Source organism: Pongo abelii, chromosome 6, assembly GCF_028885655.2.
Source record: "Pongo abelii isolate AG06213 chromosome 6, NHGRI_mPonAbe1-v2.0_pri, whole genome shotgun sequence".
Lineage (NCBI taxonomy): Eukaryota > Metazoa > Chordata > Mammalia > Primates > Hominidae > Pongo > Pongo abelii.
The window spans coordinates 80,217,107-80,242,456 of record NC_071991.2 but is presented as its reverse complement, the minus strand read 5'-3'; the positions used below and the strand labels follow the sequence as shown (position 1 = coordinate 80,242,456).

Genomic DNA, 25,350 nt, shown 5'->3' with positions numbered 1-25,350 from the left:
AATGGTTTGTTCTACAATGGAACTTTTGATGACATATTATATACTGCTATTTGGTATAGTTGATTATGTTGAAACAAGCTAGATGGTGTTTTTTAAAATTCAGCCAGGGACAAAAACTGAATGACTTTAGAAATGGGAGTTTTCTCTTCTGGATGCATAATTCTAAGTAAAAAAAAAAAAAAAAATCTCTTGCTTTTACTGCATGTTATCTATTTCATTTAACACCCCCTTGACTACTCCTGATACCACAAGCTGAGTTCCAACAGTGACAAAAACTCTGTTAATATTGGCCCCAATGGTGAAGATGCAAATGGTCTGGTGACTATTGATATAGTTTGGAGTCTTTGGGAAAGAGAATACCCTCTGAGTCGGAAATACCACCAGTAGTGTTACAGCAGTATTTTTTCTTAAATGAGTATTCTTTATGTTTAATGTATCTTTCTCATGGCCCTCATCAAAGTAAAACTAAACAACAATAACAAAAACAGATATTCTTTATTGGTCACTTCCTAAAAAATAAAAAAGAGCAAAGGAGAATGTAAAAAAAAAAAAAAGGCTTTTCTCTCTTTCTTTTCTTCCTTTCTTCCTTTTCCTTTCCTTTGTTTATAACAAGTGTAACTGTGGGAGAGAAATAGACATGAAGACATGCTCAGAGATACAATGGCAGAAAATAGATAAAATTTAAAAACTCTTTGCTCTACCTCCTTTGCATACACATAATGTCCCTTAACTCACTTAAGATTGTATACAATATTATTTTATCCCTCTTTGTTGTATTCTAAAAGGACTGAAAAACAGAATAGTTTAACAATCTGTTTTATATTTTAAAAGGCCTTTTGAAAAGTCTTTATTTTGACTTAAATATTATATATATACACACTATATATATGCACACACATACATTCATACACACTGTCTCTATGCAATAAGGAAACACAATATGACATATATACAGAATTTTCTGCAATAAAAGTGATTTTATAGCTTTTGGACAGAATTACTTGAATATGACATATTTTGTGAGTAAATATGATTTTACAAAAGTTACTTTGGCTGATATGTGGCTGCTAAAATTTCTTTCTAGGATGCTATCATCATTTCTAAATTGTAAAGTGTTGTTATACTCATATTTCTACTATTGTACTGGCAGGTCAGGCTGGTTTTCATTTTTATGTTATTGCCCTTACTTTTCTAAGTGATATTACAGACTATAGAAATGTCTGCAACTATAGGCCAGTCTCGCCTATTGTCTGGAGTCTAGACAGGCTATAGAAAAATCTCTGTGACATATAATAGGCCAAACAATTTGTAGGGCTGTTTATCCCTACAAATTCACTACCAAGAAAAAGAAAGGATATACTATTTTATTGAGAGTAGGTAATATTACAATCTCTAGCCCTTTTCTGAATGACCGAAAATCAGGATAAGCTTATACACTTGAACAATTCTTTAGGTATTGTTTGATCATATACAAAGCAATCTATAGCTCAGAAAAACTCAGACTTAACAAAATAATTGCCTTAACTGTGGTTTTTTTCTAAGTATTTTTATAAATTATATTTATTTGGGTAGAAGGGGAACTTTTGTGTTTCTCTTTGTCACCACTAAGCTTTATTCTAAATCGCTGAAGACCTAGTCTGTAGAGGCACCATGTACTAAAAGGAAAAATGACTTCCCTACATCTGAGGCTTAGCTGCAGCCCACTTCTGAAAGAGGTAGATCCCTTAAGGGCAAATGCTGCCATTATTGTGATTACTATAGGATCGTTCACCAGCCCAGAACTGACAGAACATAACTGTGCTTAAAGAGAAGTGCAACCCTCTAGACAAGTGCCTTCTCAGCCTTCCAAATCACCTAAACTGCGGAAGGCCAGATGGAATGCTTCATGGCAGGGTGGCACATTTGGAATTAGAGGTCCGATCTAACGCTGGTGCATGACTGACTGCAGGAAGGGTGGTTGAGCAGAGAGCTATTTAAGAAGAAACAAATAAGGCATTGAAGACTAAATTGCCAGTAGGCTCTGCCACCACTACCAATATTCAAAATTGGTTCCCTGGTCCCTATTAAAACGAAACTCGTAACCACGGTCATGCAGGCCTTCAGATAGAAAACCTTGCTTTGTAGAACCCTCTAGAAAGAAGACAAAATGCTCTAATAAGCTTTGTAATACAATCTGTATTAAAAAGTAGATGGTAGGTTTTTTAGAGCACACAGTGTTGGTCCATTTTCCTCAGTACGTTGAATAGATGTCTGTGGGAAGACATCTCACATTCATTCTCCCAGTGTTGATTTGAGGAGATTTCTTTTAGGCTGGGGAGAAAAGATGGGCCTATAGGCTAGCTTTTGCCAAGACCTTGTTCCACAAGTGAGGCTGTCTTGAAGAGTATAGGACCTGTGCAACTGCATAGGGCACCGTGCTTAGGGGAGCCCTGAGCTTGGGTCATTGTCTTAAAATTGTTAAAAATTTGTCAGGAAGGAACGCTACATTTTCATTTTTCACTGAACCCTGCAAATTAGCCGGTCCTGTCAACTAGAGTGTTACTCTTAATGCCACTCATGAGGCAAATCAGAAAAAAAAAAAAAAAAAAAAAAATGGGCCTTAACCTAGGTCATTAGGAAGAAAGAGAAATCTCTAGAAATGTAGTTAAATGGATGGACACACTACAATCTTCTCATTACCTGTTTCTCTTTTTTTCTTTTCTTTTTTTTTTTTTTTTTTTTTTTTTGAGACAGAGTTTTGCTCTTGCCCAGGCTGGAGTGCAATGGTGCACTTCTGCCTCCCGGGTTCAAGCAATTCTCCTGCCTCAGCCTCCCGAGTATCTGGGATTACAGGTGCATGCCACAACACCCAACAAATTTTTGTATTTTTAGTAGAGACAGGATTTCGCCATGTTGGCCAGGCTGGTCTCAAACTCCTGACCTCAGGTGATCCACCCACCTCGGCCTCCCAAAGTACTGAGATTACAGATTTGAGCCACTGCACCCTGCCTCATTACCTATTTCTTAAAACTACTTAAAAATGTTTAATGAGAAGGGCCATGACTCTACATTATAAACATCAAGGTACATATAGAGCTAAAGCCGTACTGGAGATCCCAATTCACCTCCCACAACCCTCTTTTGATCACATCATAGTTTTAACTGAAAATATATTAATAATATAATTTGGGGAAAGATCTCTGAGATGCCTACCCCAGTTGGAGCGGAGCGGGACAGGCTTTCTCTGTCCACACCATTGTTGAGAACTTCCTAAAGAGAGACTGCTGTGAGCACTGATGGAAACATCTCCATTCAAGCCCAGGTAGTCTTGCCTTCCTGTGAGCCCTGGCACTCCCTGATTAGGGCATTGCAGAAAGGGACTCTGGTGTCACCAGTCACTGACAGTCATCTGCCTCATCTCCTGTCCCAGCTGAGGCTGCAGCTGCTGCAGGGAGCCCCAGCCCAGTGCCCCTACGACCGTGCCTTTCTCTTATTATGTACAATTATCCTCTATGACTTTTAAGATGATAGCAGAGAGCAGTGGCTTGAATCCAGATTTAGTGATGCAATTTATTATGAACTTCTGAAGGGGTAAACATAGGATTGTGTATGAGCTCACTGAAATCACCAGACTGAGTTTGTCCATCTCCCTTTTTTTTTTCTTTTTGTTACATTTAAATGACAAAGACATGAGTAATATCCCACAGCCTATGACTCAAGGGGTAAAATATAAAACAGCAATGTTTTCAGGTAGGTCACATGATGCTGTGTTTATATAGCACACATTTTTGGTTGTTTGATTTCAGCATTATATCTGGAAAATACACTGTACACATTTATTTTCACAGATAGGGGTCTATTTTCTTTGCAGAGCAGGTGCTGAACTCCCATTAGCGTAAATGGAAGTTATGCGAATCTGAATCTGACAAAAGACAGAGAAGACCCCTTTTTATTATTTGGCTGTAATTTTTATTCTATTTGTGCCTTCAAAAGTTACTTACACAGACAGTGGTTGCATGCAGCATTTAAATTTTCTGAGATTCAAAATTAAAAATGAGCCTAGCTTCTGAATAAGTTTTGAGAAATCTCCAAACTATGGCTTGCAATCTGTTTGTTTTGGATTACAGGAAGGATTCCATTCAATTAAATGAAGCATGGGTAGGATAATAAGTCAAAAATTAACTGTTAATATACCTGAAAACAGAGCTATTGTTGGATTTTTTTCAAGAATTTGTGTAAAATTTCACACATTTTAAAGAATTAAAAATAAAAACTTCTCATTGCCATGTCTCCGTTACTGAAGAGCAAGCTTTTCTATGTATATAGAGCTGACTTCAACAGCACATAGGCCAGTATGTATAGAATTATTCACGTGTCTGATGATTGATAGCCAGCCTATCTACCTGTCTTTCTTGCAGATGTGTTTTATAGAAAGCCTGCCGCCATTGTTAAGGCTTCAGTGCTGTCACACAGATGCAGCTGTCATAAATATCCCCTAACAACTATGTTTGCTGCTTATCTGAATTAGTTAGAATGCTGTTTGGAGCTCCAGTTTTGAAAGAAGCAGTTTATCTTCCACCTCCTATTATTTCTTTTTCCATTAACCTCTTCCAGGGAAGATTTTGTTTTCAGTTGTGATAAATTCACACAGGTTTCAAATCCCTGATTATATTTTACAGTAGTCAAATGATAAAATTACAGAATCATTTTCAGCTCAGAGTAGGATTTGAAGAATAAAATGGCAACTTAAAAACCATGGTTTCAGAGATGGACAAATCTTATCCTAGCTTTATTGATTTGATATCCTATTCACTAGTTACCTAAGAAAATATGCATAAATCTTTAAATTTGAACTCTGAACTTTGATAGCATTTCAAATAGCTTGTTTGATATGACTATTTGGGGGCCAAAAGAATAGTATTCATTTCATTACAAATTTCAATAAGTATAATACATTTGACATTGGATATATGGGCTTTGAAAAATTCTTGGAAAAGAAAGATGTGGGTTAACATGAGAGATCAAATGTCACACTGCCAAAAAAGTAAAACATGATTTTAAATGTCCATTTGAATATATTTTAAAGCCAAAATGAAAAATCAGGAGAGAAAAGTTTATTTGTAACCCCAACAGGAAAAATGGCCTACACAATATATTTTAGAATGATGGTCAAGGTGTTACATGTAAGAACTGTTAATAAGTGCCTCAAATAGTTTCATAGCCAGCAAGAATAAGAATAAAAGAGATTCAACGGGATTTTTTTTATGCTTTCTACAGCAGTTTGATGTAGTGGCATCTGATAAACTGGAAGTACTGGGAGCTAAAAAGGGTTTGAGTAACACAAAATAAATACAATACAATGATGATTTTTAAGGGGATCACACTTAGGCAATAATTGTTTACTTTGTGGAACTCCTTCATGTTTTCCAGTAATACAGGGCTTACATCAATTCTCCATAAGCAGCCTGTGCCTTGAATATAAATAATTCTCCTCCTTGAGGAAGTGGGCATACAAAACACAAAATTGAAAAGTTAAACTTAGATTTGGGAGGTTAATTCAAACAAGAGTCCCTTAATAAAAAGAACTGCATTTGCAATCAGCCAGTTTTAATAACTGTGCTTTATGAAGGCCTTTGTCCCCTGAGCAAGGCAAACCTGATTGCATGGCTGGGTTTTTGCAACCTCCAGAAGAGCAGAGTTGGTCTCAGCTTAGCAAGATCCAGGTATGATCATCTGAAACACTGGTGTTTCTCATTAAATGAGTGTGGCCGTTAATTTCCTAGATTCTTGAAGACCTTTGCAAGTACTGGCTTATTCTTAGGTGGATAAACAATATTATTTTCTTTAGCTGATACCAAATACTTCCTTTGATTTTCTCTCCATGAAAAAGAAAAGACTTAGGTGTAAATTCTTCCAGTGATGCCAAACATCCAGACAAAATGTGAAAATCCAAATACCTGGTTCTGTCGGTAATATCTAGATAGCAGATGATGGCGTAAGAACAAAGCATCAAGCTTTTCAACTGGATTTTTCAGTTTTTACTTGAATTTTTAGTGTTACAGCCACAATGCTGTGCTATTAAGTCAAGGGGCACAAAGATATATTTGCATGGGCAGATTTGGGATGCTAATAAATATAATTATATAAAATAAGCCACTTTGAAATAATATATTAATTCATTTGTCATAACAAATTATATGTATTTGAAATTAAATATTTTGGGTAAAATCTATGATTGTAATTTTAGTATTAACTTTATTTCTTCTGGGAAAAGTGCTTAATTTAAAAAAGAAAAGAAAAGGCACAATTAATTCCAATTAATGTTGTAAGTATTCATCTTATAGTACGTGTAATAGCTGTGGCTTTCACTTTGATAATTATATATGTAAAAGACCATGATTAAACTAATTATTATATAAATAGTATGCTTATTCAGGTAGCATTAGTATATGAAAATGGACTTATAGGATTAATATTTTCTCAAGCAAATGTTTTTTCTGAATTGATAAGAAATACTTATGACTTCGTGTATTATGGAGTAGTTGACTCAATGAAAAGAAAGCCCTAATATCTAATATTATAAGCAGCAAGTTAATGTGTGTATAGTAATTTGCAAAATTCAATGAAGTTCATATATTCTCATTTTGGTGATAAATGATCTATGAATATAAACCTTCTGAAAGAAGAACCAGTTTGTATAATTAATCATCTTCATGATTCTTCTGTGGTTTCAAACTGTCATCTTCAATGGCAGTTTGGATTATGAAGCAGTTGTTAATTATAGTGTTAATTTTTTTATGGCTGACAAAATTGTGTTTAGTTCTATAATTTCAAAATTGCTAAATTTTATCTTGAAAAATTGCTGCTTAGAGCAGTAGCCTCAAATCACAGCTTTAAAAGCTAAATGTGAAGTCTCTCCAATCATCTGTGAATCGAGATTAACCCAGGCCTGTATAGAATGGAGTTGTTTCTTACATGTGTATGTGTGCTACTGTTGGCATCTTTAAAATATAATACATAATCAAATATCTGCTTATGCATGTTTCCTGTGTAAATATTTATACACCACGTAGGTTGGACTTGAAAAGTGAGGAAGTGAATGAATCATTATATTTCACTTTCAAGGAAAGCTTACATGAATTTTTGAGAATGTCAGCTATCAGAACATCTTCTAAATTTTAAAGCATGAGTTACTTATCATTTAAGAAATATCCAAACTGCTAACATTGTAAAAGCAATTTCGTACTTTTAACCTAGTAGATAAAACAGTAGCCCATTTCTAAGCTCTTTCTCCTAATAGCCAACCAATAGTTTCTCAATTCAGATTAAATTTTTTATTTGTATTGGTCTCAGCATCAAGGTCCCTTACATAGAAAGTGAACATAAACTAATATTTTTAAAGTGAATAAATAAATAAGAAAATGAACACCTTCTAGTGTGATTTTAAAAAAAAAATCAGTTACCCTTGTGAATTAAAAAAAAATTCAGATTGTCAGCCCTCCCTTGATTATCACTTTCCTCAGATTTTTTTTTTAACCTTTGGAAGACCACATCCACAGAATTGTACACAAAGTGGTTATTTGACGATTGTCTATTAAAATGCAATAACCCAGTCTATCAAAGTGCCTGGCACAAAATAGGCACACAATAAATATTTGATGGGTGAATGAATGATTCACATGTGAAAATTTGAGGAAAAATTAAGGGAAAACTTAATTGTTTAGAGCATTCAGGATGGAGCCTCCAAGTTGGCTATGGATTGATGCACAGGAAAAAAATTACTTAACTGTAGTTGCACGGCAAAGGATATTTAGAAAATATCTTTAGAAAAGAGTGCTTATCCTTCCCCCCAATCTCTTTCCCAGTTTCCCTCCCCTCCTGTGCTTTTAAAAGTGAGCAGTTGGCCACTAGTGTAATAAAAGCATAACAGTTGATTCAAACAGTTGTCAAACCACTGGAAAAATGCTTCCTTTTCATTGTGCTTTTTTTGGACACTATAGATATGGTAAATCATGAACTGTGTTATAAAAATACCTCTTTTATGCCCAAACATTCAGTAGGAGGGAATGACATTTCTTTTATTACCTTGGTAAATGTTTTTAAGGTGTTTAGCAATAAGCCTTCTTTTTGTCAAAACTGCTTAGATGCAGCAGTTGCTAAGAATTTATTAGAAAACCTATAGTTAATAATATCAAGAAAAGAAGGGATATGTGTTTAGTAGCTAATATGACAGATGAGCTTGTGTAGCACACGCTTTTGCTTTTTCCTACCATTTTCTTGATCTTTTGTGTTATGGAAAAACAAGTTATTCATGTTTAGAAAGTTTATTTTTCATTATTGCCCATCAACCAGCGTTTTTAGCATTTTCTCCGTCTTTTGGGCGGAGAAATAGATTGTTCCAAATAGTAGGGAAAAAAATAAGGCTAAAAGATTTCTGAGGAAAGAAGGACGATAAGATTTTAATACAAATGTGAACAAGACTATTCATCTTCAGGTCTTCGTGAATTAACTCTTTCTTCGGCTATTTGTTGTTGTTGTTGTTGTTTTTCTTCCACAGGTAAAACCTTCAGAATGTTGTCATGCTTCCTATAATGCAAAATTTTAACATGAAAAATATTTTACATGTTACTTTCTTAAGATAGTGTTTAAGGAGAAGGATATATATTTCCTTCTATATTCGCTGGCTTATTGAAATTGATAGAGACCCATATTTGTTACTATTTACTTTGACTTTTATGTCCTACTTTTATTTCTTTCCTTAATTAGGTGGTAATGGATTTTTTAAAAAGTGTTACTCTAAAAAAAAAAAATGCGGTAAAAATAAACCACTCCTTTAAAGAAACGAGGGAAGAGACCTTTGGCAGAGAGGTCTGAAGCTTCATGGGTGGATTAGGGTTCCCTTAGATGGGATTTCCAGATGAAAAGAAATTAAAAAATAATCAAATACCATCTGACCACCATTGGTAAGAATGTTGCTAAATTTTACAGAAATTTTTACCTATTGACTGGTAATAGCAGACTGTGCTGTACAGAGACTAATGTAACTCCTACTTTGTCGACTTCTTTGAAACTGCTCTAAATAAGTTACATACCATATATCTTTTTGTGGTAGAACACTGTAGTATATTTACACCCTCTGTATATTGCATTCTGGCTTGGAATTCTGGTCCGTGGTTTCATCCATTGTTAGCTGCGATGCTAGACTCTCCCGGGAGTTAAATACAGTGGGGCTGTATTTATGTGAAGCGGGTATGCTTGGTCGTTCAGTGACTGTTTCATTGCATATTACCTCCCACTTTGCTCCCATCTGTGTGTGTGGTAAAGGGAATTGTCCTAAAAAATATAGGCTTCCTCTGAACACAGACGTGTATTTGTATACCAGTAAGTCAACAATCTCCTGAATTTGGGTGCCATTAATAATTGTCCTTTTTAAAAGGCTTTTAGAGCTTAGAGGGGGTTAGCAGTCGTTCTGTGGAAACCGATGTACATTTCTACATTTTCTGTAAATGCATTAAAAAATAGTGTGTATTAAAGTGAAACGAAATCTTTAAGATATGTTTTTAACAGAAAACTTTAATTTTTAGATTAATACAGAGATGAATTGTCATGTATCTCTTGGAAATCAATGGTTAACATGATAGTCTCACACACTTTTAAAAATTACTTCATCTAATTGAAAAATTACAAAGAGGCTGATGAGCCACACATCCATGGAATATTTATCTTGAAACCTAGAGTCCTACTCACTTAACGTGTTGGCCATACTTCATGTATCTGAGAAACCAACTGAAACCAGAGTGCTTTTCTAACATCTTAATTATCTAAGATTTAAAAAAAAGAAAACTAAAGTAAGCAATACCTGAGACAGATATTTTTACTGTGAAAAATATTGCACTGGGATGGTGAAAGTCACTGCAGATAATGCAGCTATTTAAAATTATTATAGCTGCAATTACTAAAAAATGAGGAAGGTTTGACTGAGAACTATTCAAAATAGTTATTAGCCATGTGATTACAAAAAGGAACACATGAATGATATTTGCATGTTTAACCCCGGTTATAAAAAGTCATTTGATTTTTTTAACAGCATGTACAGCAGTTACAAATCCTTACAACTTTAGGTAAAAATGAAGAATCCCACTGTGGAAAGTGCCACAAGGAAATAGCTGGATTAGGATGTATTAGTCACATGTGAAAAATAAAAAATATGTATGTGCATGTCCACATATGTGTGTGGATGTGTATAGTTACAATAAATAGTTATATTTTAAACTTGATGTTTAAACAAACAATGGAAAGTAGCAACTCTGAAAGAATTTTTCTTGTGATTTGAAAGAACTCTTTCCCTGTCCCCCGTTAATGAAAGTTAGCTATTATTAAAAGCCTGACTACTTAGGAAATTATTTGTGTGAGTATTTCAGACATAAAATATGATAAAATATAAGGTATACTTCTAAAAAAAGTACAGCTCTAAATAGGTGAAAAGAAGAAAGAGAAGAGGCAAGGAAGCAAGAAAATAAAAAAATTGGAAGAAAGGAATAAACATTAAGAAGGAAAAACAACATCATGCATTCAGGGTTTATAATGTGCAAGCACTGTGTTAAGCTTATTACATTTTTTTGTTTTATTTAATATTCAGTCCTAGAAGATGGATCTTACAATTTATTTCACACAAATGAGGAAGTAAAGACCAGAAGTGTTAAAACCATACATTCCCTAAAGACACACAGCAAGTTAATGGCAAATCTGGGAAAGAAACCAGGATCTGGCTGGTGAAGCGGAAAAAAAAGTCAACCCTGGCTCCATTCTCAAATGTTATTACTCCACAATCTGTGCCTCTCTTTAGGTATACAGGACACCTGGGCAAGGCAAGCAAGGGTTAGACTGATAAGTTTTTCAGGGATGAGTTGGGACCGGGTTCAGAGGCAACCTCCAGTCCACTCAGGCAGAGAGGAGGGGACAGATCCCTGACATGGTCCGAGAAGTAGTGGGATAGCCTGGATGGTGGGGCTCTGGGAGGCTAAAATGATACATTTTCATGAATTTTTCCACAACTTTTGTACTTTTGCTTTTGCTTGTAGACCTTTTGTCTTCTAAGAATCTTAGAAGATTTAAAACAATCTTTAGAATCTTTGAGCAGGTAATTCAAAACACATTACCTGCCTGCCCTTCTGTCATGGAATGCTGGAATTTCTCAAAGGGGTGAGTCTTGATTGCCCCACACTAACAGGTGAAAGTTATGTGGTCTTTAGCAAATCATTTAGCTCCCTATACTGTCCTCTCCTGCCTGTTAAAGAAGGTCTACACCATGCTTCTTAACATCCTCACATAACAATCAGAATTAATTCCTAAAGAAATTTTTTTTAAAAACAGAAAAATACTGTAAAATTGGTATGCATGCCACGAAACGTATCATTTTGGGGAGCCTGTTCAATTTGACTGACAATTTAAAGAAAAAGAATGCATGACAGTCCATGATGAACTCATAGTATTTTCTTTACTTTGATTACCTTTCTCATGCTCTCCACATCTCTGTTGATGAATGGGTCAGATATCATCATCCTTATTTTGCAATTAAGGCAATGAGAGAGTAAGTGCCTGACCATTGCCAGCAACCAAGATGAGAACAGGACTTGAGTCTCCTGTCCAAATCTGAGGTTCATTTTACCTCTTTCTCATGTCCAAATTGCTACCTCAGTAACTACCTTTGCCCTTAGTTTCATTGGCTGTAAAAATAGGATTGTATCATATCTATAAAAGGTGATCTCTCTTAGAGTTAGGATTTTTTTATCTCAGGAATCTGAGCCTCAAGTGCTTTTGGCATGAAAATGCTTTATATGTTTAGCAAAAAAATTAGAAAACAGTCATTGAATCAGGAGATGGACTGGCTGTTGGTGAACTCAGTCAATGAAGCAGTTGGAATATCTGAGTCATCCCTAACCTATGATGCAGACTTCATCAGAGATGAATCTGGAGGCGGAAAATGTTTCCAGATCCACTTTGACTTAGAACAATGCTGGGAAATTTTTGAAGTTTTTTTTTTATTGGTGTTCCCTTAATTTAACGATATATTTTTAATTGGTCAAAATAACTTATGATCTTTTTTCCTATCACAAATGTAAATTGTTTGGAAATTATTCTAAGCTATTATTCTCAGAGAAAAAATCCATAGTGATGCTCTAGATTTAGCCTTTATGCCTTAATAGAAACTTGAAGAGATGCTGAAGCAATGTTATTAACATGCCATTTGCCTCCCTGTTACTTGCTTGACGCACAACAGATATCAGGAAATGTTACAGTTGTCACTGAAGGAAGGTAAATTTTAGGCTATTCATTTTTTAATGTCAGTGAAGTTTTTTTAATGCCAGTATTCACACAGTTTGACCTACAAAAAACATAATTAATTTTTGTCTGTATTTCATACTCATCATATTCCAAAATAATTCACTACTGTATCTTTAATTCAAACACAGTGCCTGACATATAATTGGTACTCAATCAATGCTGATTGAATGAGTATTGAATAAATTTATATGCAAGGTAGGACATGAGAGCAGTCTGTTCTGTAAGAAACATGAACAAAGATTTTTCCTATTTAATGATTAAGATAGTGTTGGATTAAAAAATCTCCTAGAGAAAATCATAAACGCATTTATGTTCTTGAGCCTCCTTTCTAGCCATTTCTGGTCAGAGACTACCAGGTGAGAAGAGCCAGGAACTGCCAAGGGTAGGAAGGGCAGTTCTGTCCAAACGGATGCTGTTTACAGTCATGGAAACAGCAAAGTGAAAAGAGTGGCCCTCGTTTGTTAGGACACCTGTTTGGTCTTACCTACAAGTAATTCTAATGCCAAAAACTATTACTTTGGGTGTAGAAACAGCCTGTGAATACACACATTCAAGCTAAGATTATGCTTAAAGTACTTCCTGATGGTGATATTTAATTCTAAAAATGGGGCAGTCTGCAATTCACCTTCTAAATCTAGCATTACAATCACCTTGGGTTATTTTTACAGTCAACAGGATGAAAAGTGTAATAGGATGAGGTAGATAAATTGATTTCAAGTTTCTAGAAGGAATTGTGTTTTCATCATGTTCTACTCTAGAATTTTTGTGAACCAAGAAAATAAATATTTCTGTGAAAATTATGACACCGTAAAGAGGAAAAGACTTGGCAAAACAAATATCCCTAAAAAACAAACTTCAAACATTTTGCCAATCTAAATGAAACTCCAGCAGATCAAAAAGAGGACAAGACGTGTTAGATTACTGTGACACTTTTGTGAGGGTGAATCTATATTTCTAAGGGCATGTGTTAGTATCACAGCACTATTACTCCCGCCCCCATGAAGAAAGTCACATGTAGTTCACTTGCTGGCTTATGTTTTGTGTGTTTAACAGAAATATTTAAATTTGATAAAACTCATTTTTGAGAAGTTAGTTATGTAATTTTTGAGATGTGCAGTTTTATATAGTGTAAATGATACTCAGTTCTGTTCTAAACTGTATCTAGACATTTATTCAAACCTTAATGTTCTATAATCTTTACTAGGGCCATTTCTGAACAGTCTTGCCATGACTACTACACGAAACTATGTAAATACATTTACCTATTTTATTGTTATAGTATATAGTTTCTACACATTGCTATCAATAAAATATTACTTAGGTCATCACATATTAACTTAAATTTGTACCATTGTAACTAATAATATAGCTTTATGTTTGGGAACCAAACTCAGCTCTTTATGAGCAAGGTACTGTGTAGTATTGAGACTTATTTTTTTCTCCAATATTTAAAGTTACATGAAGTTATGGGGCATTTTAGCTTTAGCTTGATTCTTACTTTATATGGGAAAAAGTTATAAATATGTTATCACGATTAGGCTTTTGTCTCTTCTTGGGCTTTTGTTTCATGGTTATTTTTGGAAAGGCTTGCTCAGCGGTTGGAAGAAGGAAAAGAAATAGTGGTCCTATTCTTTTACATAAATGTGATACCAACTCTTTGTTGGTTATGGTTTTTGTGAGCTTGTACATTTTGGGGGCCTCATTTTCCAGGTGCAGTATTTTCTAAAATTGAAGAGAAAAATGAAGAATCGTGGAATATAGGAAAAGAGTCCAAAGTAGGGAAAACAGACTGAGCAAAAGAGTATCAGCATCATTCAGGACTATTGTGAACTTGTGTTATTGCCTACAAAGAAATCTGGATTCATTTCAATAACTATAGTAGCATTTAACCATTCAGAAACTCATTCATGTGACTAAGTAGGAATTCTTATTGGTACTGTACTTCGCAAAATAAGTCAAAGAACTTACTTTCCTTGCCTCTATATCATTTCCAGAATTATATTCTTGAAACATTTAGCCTTAATACCAGAACACTAATTTAAGGATATACTTTGCACAATGAAGTTGCCACTTTCCAATAAGTTTTCTTGGACAGATAGTATTTGAGAATATTATCCTTGTAATAAAAATTTTAAGTTCTAATCATTTGGCTCTGTGTGGTGGGAAATTTTCCAGCTGTAGAAGCAATCTCAAAGCTTAGGTTTATTTGCTTCCTCTTTTTTCATTAAAAAATATGTTAATTGAGATGCCTGTGTGTTCTTAATGTTTATGGAATATGTGGATAGTGTAGTGTAGCACTAGTACCTATAGGTGAATTACACTATATTATAGTGTAAAATTCCAAGAAAATGCGTCTAAAATCTAAATCAATTTTATTCTGTATGAAAAGCATTCAGACTTCTACTAAATCCTGTTTCTCATCCTCATATTTTTTTTTCTATCACAGATACTTGCATTATATTTTTAAGCAATTTATTTTTGGATGCTATGTGGAAAAATCATTATCCTTTAAAACGACTAACAAAAATTCATACATTCAGTTTGCATTGGAGGAGGCATTAATTTCCTCCTCACTGAATTGTACACAGAAGATATTTTGAAAATTTTATAAATCCCCCTTTTTGATGAATCAGTATAGCATACTGGCTAAGGATGCTCGTACTGGAACCAGATTCCATTGACACTTATATTTGCTTGCTATGCAACCTTGGTAAGATTATTTAATCTTTCTGTGCCTCTAATATAGGAATATGAGGCACAATAGGATTATTATGACGAATGAGTTAACGCGTGTAACGTACTTAGAACAGAACTCTTGGTAAATAATAGCTACTATTACTACTATTCATAGTTATCATCATATAAATCTTACTGGAAAGGCCCAAGTACTATTTCATAGGAGGAATATTTCTTTGTATATATAAGCTATTCTTTTGCCCTTCATACTGCCCCATCAGCAACACTTTAGAAAAAGGATTAATACCATTGACTAGGAATAAAATATACAGTTATTTGAAAATCTTGGTCATTATATGCAGTTTTTATTTGCGTGTTCACTGTAAGTCTGGTCTTCTTATGAAAAAATTTCATTACTAAAAGCACTTTAATGTGGCTACTGTAATTGTATAGTTTGCATAGGTTTTTAAAGTTTTATAAATTCTGTGAGTGCTTTTGCTTCCAAGAGTGACATGGTTCTCTTGTTAGTTTAAGAGCGACACCTGCTTGATCCAAAGAAGAACGTTTGATTTCCTTTACATTCCAAAGGAAACATCTGCTTTGGAGGGTGTGGGGGCAAAGGGACAGTCATTCAGGCTTCAAGGCTTTCGGACATGAAAGATATCTTGTTCATCATTTCTCCATTGATTTGCTTTGCAGCTTGCAGTTCCCCACAATGATGAATGGACCCGATTTGCCAGGACCCTTGTGGAGATTCGTGCTAACAGAGCTGATAGCGAGGAGGAAGGCACTGTTGAGTTATCTGCCTAGTGGAAATGAGCCACTCCCACTGCAGCCACCACCTTTGTGTCCTAGAGCTCAGCATCTGCAGTCAAGTCTCTTGTATTCGGTGTCCATTCAGTATCAGTATTGCTGTGACATTTTGGGTGCCATATTGTGCCAGCTTTGCTCCAAGTATTCTAAATGTGTCCCACCATGCTTTCCACTGACCCAAAATTCACCACAGCATTTCTATCTTTATATTTCTGTCTCAAAAATGAAGGGAGGGGGGTTATGGGTTAAGTTGCTGCCTTTTAACTTCTTAGTAGCTGTATTTAATAGCTGGAAACCTCTGGTTAAATTTGTGCTTACATGCACTCCTGGCATAGTCCTATTAAATCCATATGAAGCCAGATATGATTGGGTGCAGATGTGGTGTGCCTCATGTTATGGTACAGGGCCAAAGACTTGCGATGTGGTGTTTTACATGGTGACTCACATTATGAATGGATTTACTAGAAGAACATTGCTGCTCCTTATTTATTGTAGTGTGCTGCATGGAACGTATTTATTTGAAAGCATTAAAATAAACGATCCTAGAGCATGTGCATAATGAGAGGACTGTATTCTCTCTGCTGCTGTTGAGGTTACATTAAGTTCCAAATAACAATTACAGTATGCGAGTTCCACTGAAGACATGAAATCTTTAGAGGTTTGTTGCAGTGAACAAAATGAATTTTAAAGCCTATTATTTCTGGGTACTTTAACAATATTTCAAATATCATTGACCACTAATACTTGTCATTGAAGCTAACACAGTCTGACAAAAGTCTATGGTTCCTAAATATGACATCAGTGTTGCCAATAAAATGTTTCAAACCAGGTCTGCACCAGTGTGAGTAAATCCTTTGCTTGGGGAAAACTTGACTGGAATTCTGCTGTGACAAGAGGTGGGAGAGATACATTACAGCCATGTTAAAGACTGATCATGAATTTATTTGAGCAGCCAACCTGGCTGGACTTAAACCAAGACTCCTAGTTTTATTTTTATGAGGGAATGTGTGTGGTATTTTTGGAAAGCTCCTCCTTCTCACATTTACCAAAGCCACCCTTGCCCAAAGACAGTTGTTGGAGTAAGAAAGGTAGGTTAAGATGAACAAATACCAAATGTCCTACACATTTCTTTTTAAAAACAATTTACACCAGAAAATTATGTTTATTACTATTGGACTAGGAAATATGTCTATAAACAACTTCAATAAACTTTTTTTCAAAAGGTCATTTTATGCCCAGGGAAAATGAAAACAAATAGCGGTTGAGTCATGAAAAACATTCGAAGACAGGCTTTTGGCTTTTTAGGAAGGGAATTCCCGTTGGGGCTTTGTTGGTAGGGATTCCTTCAACTGTACGGTTTCTTTTATTTTTAAAATAGTGTCATACTTTTTCTCCAAGTAGCCTACAATATTTAGATATTGAAATCCTTTATAAACAATAAAAATTTTATAGATAACAAATGAGTATCTGAAATAGGTTTAAAAGCATTTGAATGAAAAGTACTGGGAAAAAAAGTTTCACAGACATACAGTAAAGTACCTAAGAATAAAAATTCAAAACGCATGCATTATTATAATAGACCAAATTGAATGATTCAATGAGTGATGATGTGAAAAGTGTAAAGGCCTGAGTCACTTACAGAAAGCACATAAAATGTTACAAGAACATGTGTTCTTATATATCCCACTGTGGTAGCTGGTCTCCAAGGCAGTTCCCAATTCTTGTTCAGGCCATCCCCTGTTGAATCTGGGCTGACCTTATGTGACTGACACAATACTGGGAAGTGATGCTACATGGTTTCCATTATGTCTTAGTTAATTCAGACTGCTGTAACAGAATACTATGGTATTCAGACTGAGTGGCTTAAGCAATAGAACTGTATTTCTCACAGTTCTGAAAGCTGGGAAATCCAAGGTCAAGATGCTGGCAGATCTGATATCTGGTGAGGGCCATCTGCTTAGGTTGCAGATGGCTGTCTTCTCATGGAATCCTCACATGGTGAAGAGAGAGAGATGATCTCTTTCATGTCATTACTTATAAGGGCACTAATCACATTTATGTGGGATCCACCCTCATGACCCAGTTATCTCCCAAAGGCCCACCTCCAAAAATCATCATATTGAAGATTTGGGCTTCAACATATGAATTTGGGAATGAACATAAACATTCAGTCCACAGCCCAGGGCAAGGTTATAAGAAGACGTATATCCTCCACCTAGATTTCTTGGCACAATCAATCTTGGTCCCTGAGCTACTGTGTAAGAAGCAAAACTACCCTGAGACTTCCAGGCCTCACAGAAGCTGACCATGGAGTGGTCATGTAGATATAAGAGAAATACACAGCCAGTCCATAGCCATTTAAGTCACCCCAGCTGATGTCCCAGATGAAATGTGGTAGCCAGAAAGATGTGCCTTTCAGATTTCCTGTTGCAGAGAACATGGCTGAATGACAGTTATGATGCCTTGCTTTGAAACCCATCACCAAGTTTGACCAAGGTCATGCTTTCTGCATGCTCTTGCCAGCCAAGACTAAGTATGGCAAAGATCCTAAGGCTGGCCTGTATCTCGGAGACATAAGACTTCTTTGAAGTAACTTTGGCTCTAGGACTTATGTCAGCATTGCTAAAACTTTCTCAGAACTGTACTTCAGTCTAAAACTAGCCAACTTTCTTCTCTTCCTCCCTTCCTCCCTTCCTCGCTCCCTCCCTCTCTCCCTTCCTTCCTTCCTTCTTTCCTTCCTTCCTTCTTCCTTCCTTCTTCTCCTCCCTTTCCCTCTCTCCTGCTTGAGGCCTGACAAACATCACTGTCTGATGGCTGTCCCGCCTAAGCTGGCTAGGGATGTCCTTGGCCTTATAAAAGAACAAAGAAACTATACCTCAAAAGAATTGCAAAAATTAGCATGTACCATTAGGAGCCCGGGGAGTAGCACTGGGATTAGATTTTGAGGTGTTTGATCAAGGGAGCCAGAATGTTGATTAGATAAGGAATAATTCATTGACTTTGAGGGTTGTGTGTGTGTGTGTGTGTGTGTGGTAAGGAAGAGGGAGCTATATGACTTTATACTCTGGCAAGGAGCCTAAAGAATAGAATTACTCTTTGAAGTCTGAAAAAGCTGTAGCCTACATTCACTAGACTGAAAATGCCTGAGTTGCCCTGGTAGATAGTACAGGAAGGAATAAAGAGGTTGAAGGAAATGGGTATGTTAGAATAGATATATTATTTAAGTTCAGAAGACACACTCAAAGGTTATGTTACATAGGAACACCCAGAGTACACATCCTTCAAAGCCATTTGCAATGAGCTGGTGAGACAGGCATTAGCATCTCTAGAATGTTTAGCGGTAGCTTTCCTTTGTAGGTCAGGGCTGATGGTAGCAGAGGCAGTCACAGAGTGGGGCTTGCTAACATCCATGGGGATGATGAGACCCCGGAGTAATAGTGGCTAGGTGGTGGCAGTTAACCACCAGAAGTCAGGAAGCCATAACTGCCATAATGACCAGCTAGATCAGAGAGCAGCCAAGAAGGCTTTACCCATAGGAAGTTGTGGGAGTAATTAAAAGAACGTGGCATTCCTAGTGGCAAAGAAGACAGGCAGCCAAAAAGGTGTTGCTTAACTTCTATGACAAAAAACATAGAGGCAAGAATGGAGAAGCAGGAGACTGAAGACTGTTACCTCAATAAAAAGCCACATACCTCTGCTCACTGTCCAGTCCTGAGCCAGTTTTCCAATCCAGAAACCATTGACTGAAGATTGCTAGGAGGTTGCTAGGAGGGAGGACACCAGGAGGGAGGACACCACTGCAAACATCTATTGTGATGATCTCCCCAGTCCTTCCCCAAAAGGACCTATGGGCATTTATTCAGGTGAATGTACAATGCAGAAAGAAACAAATCAACATTTGAAGACTATTGGGTGCACTATGTGGGTTCACATTGAAATGTTATTGGAGTGGTGGCTTACGGCAACAAGTTAATGTAATGGAGTGTTTACTAAAGTCTAGGTCTCAGTGGGCTCATTGGGTCTATGTACAAACACAGTGGGTCATTCCTTCATTCCTACAATCCTTGAGTGTTCAATTAGAATTGATATACTTACATCAGGTACCTGGCCTCTGGGATAAGAGCTCTCACAGAAGGGAGGGCCAAATGGAGACCTCTGAAATTGCCACATTCCCATCTTCCCCTGCCAAGATAGCAAATACAAAATATTACATCTCAGGGTAGAGCTAGGAGGATGGCAGAGATTGGTGCCACTCTTAAAGGTCTAAAAGATATAGAGTGGTGTTCCCTACAATATATCTATTTAATAACTCAGTATGCCTCCCTTTATAAATTAAATGGATCTTGGAGAATAACTGATGAATACTGCAAGCTCAACCAAGTAAGATCACTGATCACAGCTGTCATGCTAGATGTGGTGTCATCCCTAGAACAGATTAATAAGGCTTCTGGTACATGGTATGTGGCCATTAATGGATGAATGCATTCTTTTTCATTCCACCTATAAAAGAAGATCAGAAACAGTTTACACTCATAAGAAAGAACTATTTTAATTTACAATTTTGCCTCAGGGCTATGCTAATCTCTCTTAATACTCCAAAGATGCCTAGACAGCTTGAGCATCCACAGAATGTTACACTGATCCATTACATCAATGGTATCACACAGACTATGCAGAATAAGCAAGAATTAACTAATGTACCAGAAGCCTTGGTAAGATATATGCACTCCAGAGGGTGGGAAATAAATTCAAGGAAGATTTAAGGACCTGCTACTTCAGTGGAGCTTTTTGGAATCTCCCCAATTTTTAAGAGCATGCTGGGCTATCTCCTCCAAAGTAAAATACAAACTGCTGAAGCTTAGAGCCCCCACCACAAAGAAGGAAGCACAGCACCTGGTAAGCCTCTATGGTTTTTGAAATTAACATATTCCATATCTAAGAATACTGCTCTGGTGCATCTACTAATTGGCATGCACAGCTTTGGGTGAGGCTCAGAATGGGAAAGGACTTTGCAGCAGGTCAAACTGTAGTGCTAGGAGCTCTGCTATATGGGCCATAAAATCAGCAGATGCTATGATATTAATGGTGTCAATGGTGGGAAAAGATGTGGTATAGAATTTTTGGCAAGTCCCAGTTGGAAAATTATAGTAGTGGCCCATGGGATTCTACAGGAAGGCCATGCCATCTGAAGCAAAAACAGCACATGGCATATTAGCGGATCCTGGTAGAAATGAAGTTCTTTTTGGCTGCATAAATGTCTTCTTTTGAGAAGTGTCTGTTCATGTCCTTTGCCCACTTTTTGATGGGGTTGTTTGTTTTTTTCTTGTAAATTTGTTGGAGTTCATTGTAGATTCTGGATATTAGCCCTTTGTCAGATGAGTAGGTTGTGAAAATTTTCTCCCATTTTGTAGGTTGCCTGTTCACTCTGATGGTAGTTTCTTTTGCTGTGCAGAAGCTCTTGAGTTTAATTAGATCCCATTTGTCAATTTTGGCTTTTGTTGCCATTGCTTTTGGTGTTTTAGACATGAAGTCCTTGCCCATGCCTATGTCCTGAATGGTAATGCCTAGGTTTATTGCGGCATTATTCACAATAGCAAAGACTTGGAACCAACCCAAATGTCCAACAATGATAGACTGGATTAAGAAAATGTGGCACATATACACCATGGAATACTATGCAGCCATAAAAAATGATGAGTTCACGTCCTTTGTAGGGACATGGATGAAATTGGAAATCATCATTCTCAGTAAACTATCGCAAGAACAAAAAACCAAACACCGCATATTCTCACTCATAGGTGGGAATTGAACAATGAGAACACATGGACACAGGAAGGGGAACATCACACTCTGGGGACTGTTGTGGGGTGGGGGGAGGGGGGAGGGATAGCATTGGGAGATATACCTAATGCTAGATGACGAGTTGGTGGGTGCAGCGCACCAGCATGGCACATGTATACATATGTAACTTACCTGCACATTGCGCACATGTACCATAAAACCTAAAGTATAATTATAATAATAATAATAATAATAAAAGAAAAAAAAATAAAAAAAAAATAAAAAAGAAATGAAGTTCTTTGCCATGGGATATAAACTTAACTACACATCCAAATAACCAATTATAAGTTGAGCCTCGTCAGCTCTACCAACTCATAAAGTTGGATAGACCTAAAAGAAACCCCTTATAAGATAGAAACTGTGCATTGGGATGTACAGAACCAGAAGGCTCTGAACATAAGTAGGCTGCATGAGCAAGTAGCTCATAAGCCCATTTTCACCCAACAGGATTTTACCAGCACACCTCCTCCATGCTTGCATACATGGCCATGTGTTGGGAAGGTGAGTTCTGTGTGAGCAGCTGAAAGAAGAGGAAAAGGTTAGAGTTTGGTTTACATATGGGTTAGTTCAGTTTGTGGGTACAGGTTGTAAATGGATTACAGCTAGCTACTTTATACCACATTCAGGATGAACCTTGAAAGACAGTTAAAAGGGAAAGGCTTTTTAATGGGCAGAGCTGTTAGTTGAGCACCCAGTTATCTCCTTTGTGTGAAAGAAGAGATGGCCAGAAGTAAGTTTATATCCATATTAGCAATCTAACCCAAGCCATCATCATCTCTGTCATGATTCTGGCAGCAGCCTCCTAACTGGTCTCCCTGTGTCCACCTTTGACCCCTTCAGTCACTTCTCAATATAACCACTTGAGTGATATTGTTAGAACATTTAACTCCTCCATTCAAAGCATACCAATGGCTTTCACATCACTTGCAATAAAAGAAGTCAAAATCCTTATAGTGGCCCACAGGCTCTATATGGATTTTTTTTTTTTTTTTTTTTTGAGACGGAGTCTCGCTCTGTCGCCCAAGCTGGAGTGCAGTAACATGATCTCGGCTCACTGCAACCTCTGCCTCCCAGGTTCAAGCGATTCTCCTGCCTCAGCCTCCTGAGTAGCTGGGATTACAGGCATATACCACCATGCCCGGCTAATTTTTTGTATTTTTAGTAGAGACGGGGTTTTACCATGTTAGCAAGGATGGTCTGGATCTCCTGACCTCGTGATCCACCTGCCTCAGCCTCCCAAAGTGCTGGGATTACAGGCGTGAGCCACCGCACCAGGCCTCTATATGGATTTTAATGACTCCACAACTTCTCTGATATTTGGTATTGTAGGTCTTTTTATTTTGGCTATTTTGGTGAGTATGAAATGGTATCTAGCTGTGGTTTTAGTTTGCATATACTTGCTGGCTAATGATTTTGAGCACCTTTCATGTGATTATTGGCCACATTTAATATTATATTATTTCTTCTTTTTGTAAAATATCCCTTCTAGTATCTTGGCCACATCTTGGCCACTTTAAAATTATTTCTTTTTATTGTTAATCAGATAATATTTTAAAAAATTAATTTAGAAGAGTTTTCTTTATATATTCTGCTTTTAAAAATTATTAATTTAGAGGAGTTATTTATGTATTCTGGATATAATTCCTTTGCCAGATATGTTTGTTACAAACATTTTTCCCAGCATATGCTTTAGAACTTCATTTCCTTAATATAATATTTTGATATGCAAAAATTTTAAATTTCGTTGAGGTCTATTGTATCCATTTTTATGTTTTATACTTAGTATTATATCATACTTTCTAGTAAATCTTTGCCACAGGTCACAAAGATATTGTCTTATGTTTTCTTTTGGACATTTTATTGTTTTAGCTTTTACCTTTAGGTCGATGATGGTTCTTAAATTAATTTTTGTGTATGGAATGAAGTAGTGGTAAACATTATTTTTTAAAACATATGGATAACCAGCTGTTTTGGCAATATTTTCTGAAGGATTATTTTCTTTTTGTTCATTAAATTAAATTAGCATTCTTGGTAGAAAGACAATTGACCATATATGTATAGGCATATTTATGGGTCCTCTATTCTGTTTCACTAATTGATTTATCTATTCTTATATGATATCACACTGTCTTGGTTGCAATAGCTGTATATTAATTCTTGAAATCAAGTGGTGTAAGTACTCCAACTTTGTTACTCATTTTGAAAGATTATTTTAACTATTCTAGGTCTTTTGTGTTTGCACATGAATTTTAGAGTGATTGTGGAATTCTTTTAAAAAAACATACTGCTTGGATTTTGATTGGAATTTCACTGGATCTGTATATTTGGGGCAATGCCATCCAAGAATAGGACATAACTTCTATTTACTGGGTCTTCTTTACTAGACTTCACCAATAGGTTGTGCAAACATTTTTTTTTCAATTTATTCCTAGATAACAACCAATTTTTTATGCTATTGTAAATATTATTGCTATTATTTTTCAATTTTTTTACAAAATTTTTTACTAGTTTGTAGAAATTAAGTTTAGTTTTGTATATTGATGTTATATTTTGCAACCTTGCTAAATATACTTATTATTTATAGATATTTTTTAGATATAATTGGTTACCACATACACAATTATGCCATCTGAAAATAATGAAAAGTTTAATTCTTCTTTTCCAATCCTATCTTTTTTCCTGTTTCTTTTCTTTTTTCTTTCTTTTTTTTGCCTTACAGTATTAGCTAGGAAGGGCTTTATCATGAGTAGATGCTGAGTTTTATCATATGCTTCTTTTCTGCATCTGTTGACATGGTCACATAATTTTTATCCTTTATTCTGATAATGTGAATTATACTGGTTGATATTTTTTAATGGTAATCCAACTTTGAGATAAAATCGTTTGGTCAACATGTATTAGTCTTTTAACGTATCGCTAGACTTTATTTGCTAGTAATTTCTTAAGGGTTTTCCCATAATTGTTCCTTGTGAATACTGATCTATAATTTTCTATTGTAATGTCTTTGTCAGGTTTTAGTAACATGATTATGCTCACATGAGGAGTTGGGAAGTGTTCTGACCTCCTCTATTTTGTGAAGGCATTTATATTGGTATTACTTCTTTCTTAAATGTTTGATAGGATTTACTACTGAAGCCATCTGGCCCTGGAGTTTTATTTGTAGAAACGTTTTTGGTAACAAGTGCATTTATTTAATAGAAATAGGCGATTCTGATTTTCTATTTCAGTTTGGTTCCATTTTGGTAAGTTGTTTTTCACAAGTTGCATTTTTCAAGAAATGCATCCATTTCATTTGTCAGATGTGTCCATAAAAAGTTGTTCATACTATTCTCTTATTACCCTTTAATGTACATAGAATCATAATGACATCTCTTTTTAAGTTCCTGATGTTGCTAAATTATGTTTTCTTTAAAAATAGAAGGTCTTGCTAGGAGAGTTATTTTATTAGTTTGTTCAAAGAACCAGCTTTTTAAATTGTCAATTTTCTTTATTGTTTATTCACTTTTTCTTCTTTCCACTTTGGGCTTAATTTGCTTTTTTTCCTTCCTGAAGCAGAAACTTGGATCATTGATGTAACACTTTTTTCTAATATAGGCCTTTGAAGTTATAAAAATCCCTCTCAGGGTGGGCATGGTGTCTCACACCTGTAATCCCAGCACTTTGGGAGACCGAGGCAGGTGGATCACTTGAGGTCAG

General features: G+C 35.9%; 1 protein-coding gene across 2 annotated transcripts in view; it reads left to right on the top strand.

Moving 5' to 3' along the window:
* Positions 1-16,688, top strand: part of DYNC1I1 (dynein cytoplasmic 1 intermediate chain 1) — a 317,152-nt gene extending 300,464 nt beyond the window's left edge. For both annotated transcript variants that reach the window (XM_024249962.3, XM_009242996.4), the window contains one exon: positions 15,700-16,688. In XM_024249962.3, coding sequence (XP_024105730.1) covers positions 15,700-15,810 — 111 coding nt within the window. In that variant the 3' untranslated portion in view covers positions 15,811-16,688. The remainder of the gene's footprint in view (positions 1-15,699) is intronic.
* The last annotated feature ends 8,662 nt before the right edge of the window (positions 16,689-25,350 follow it).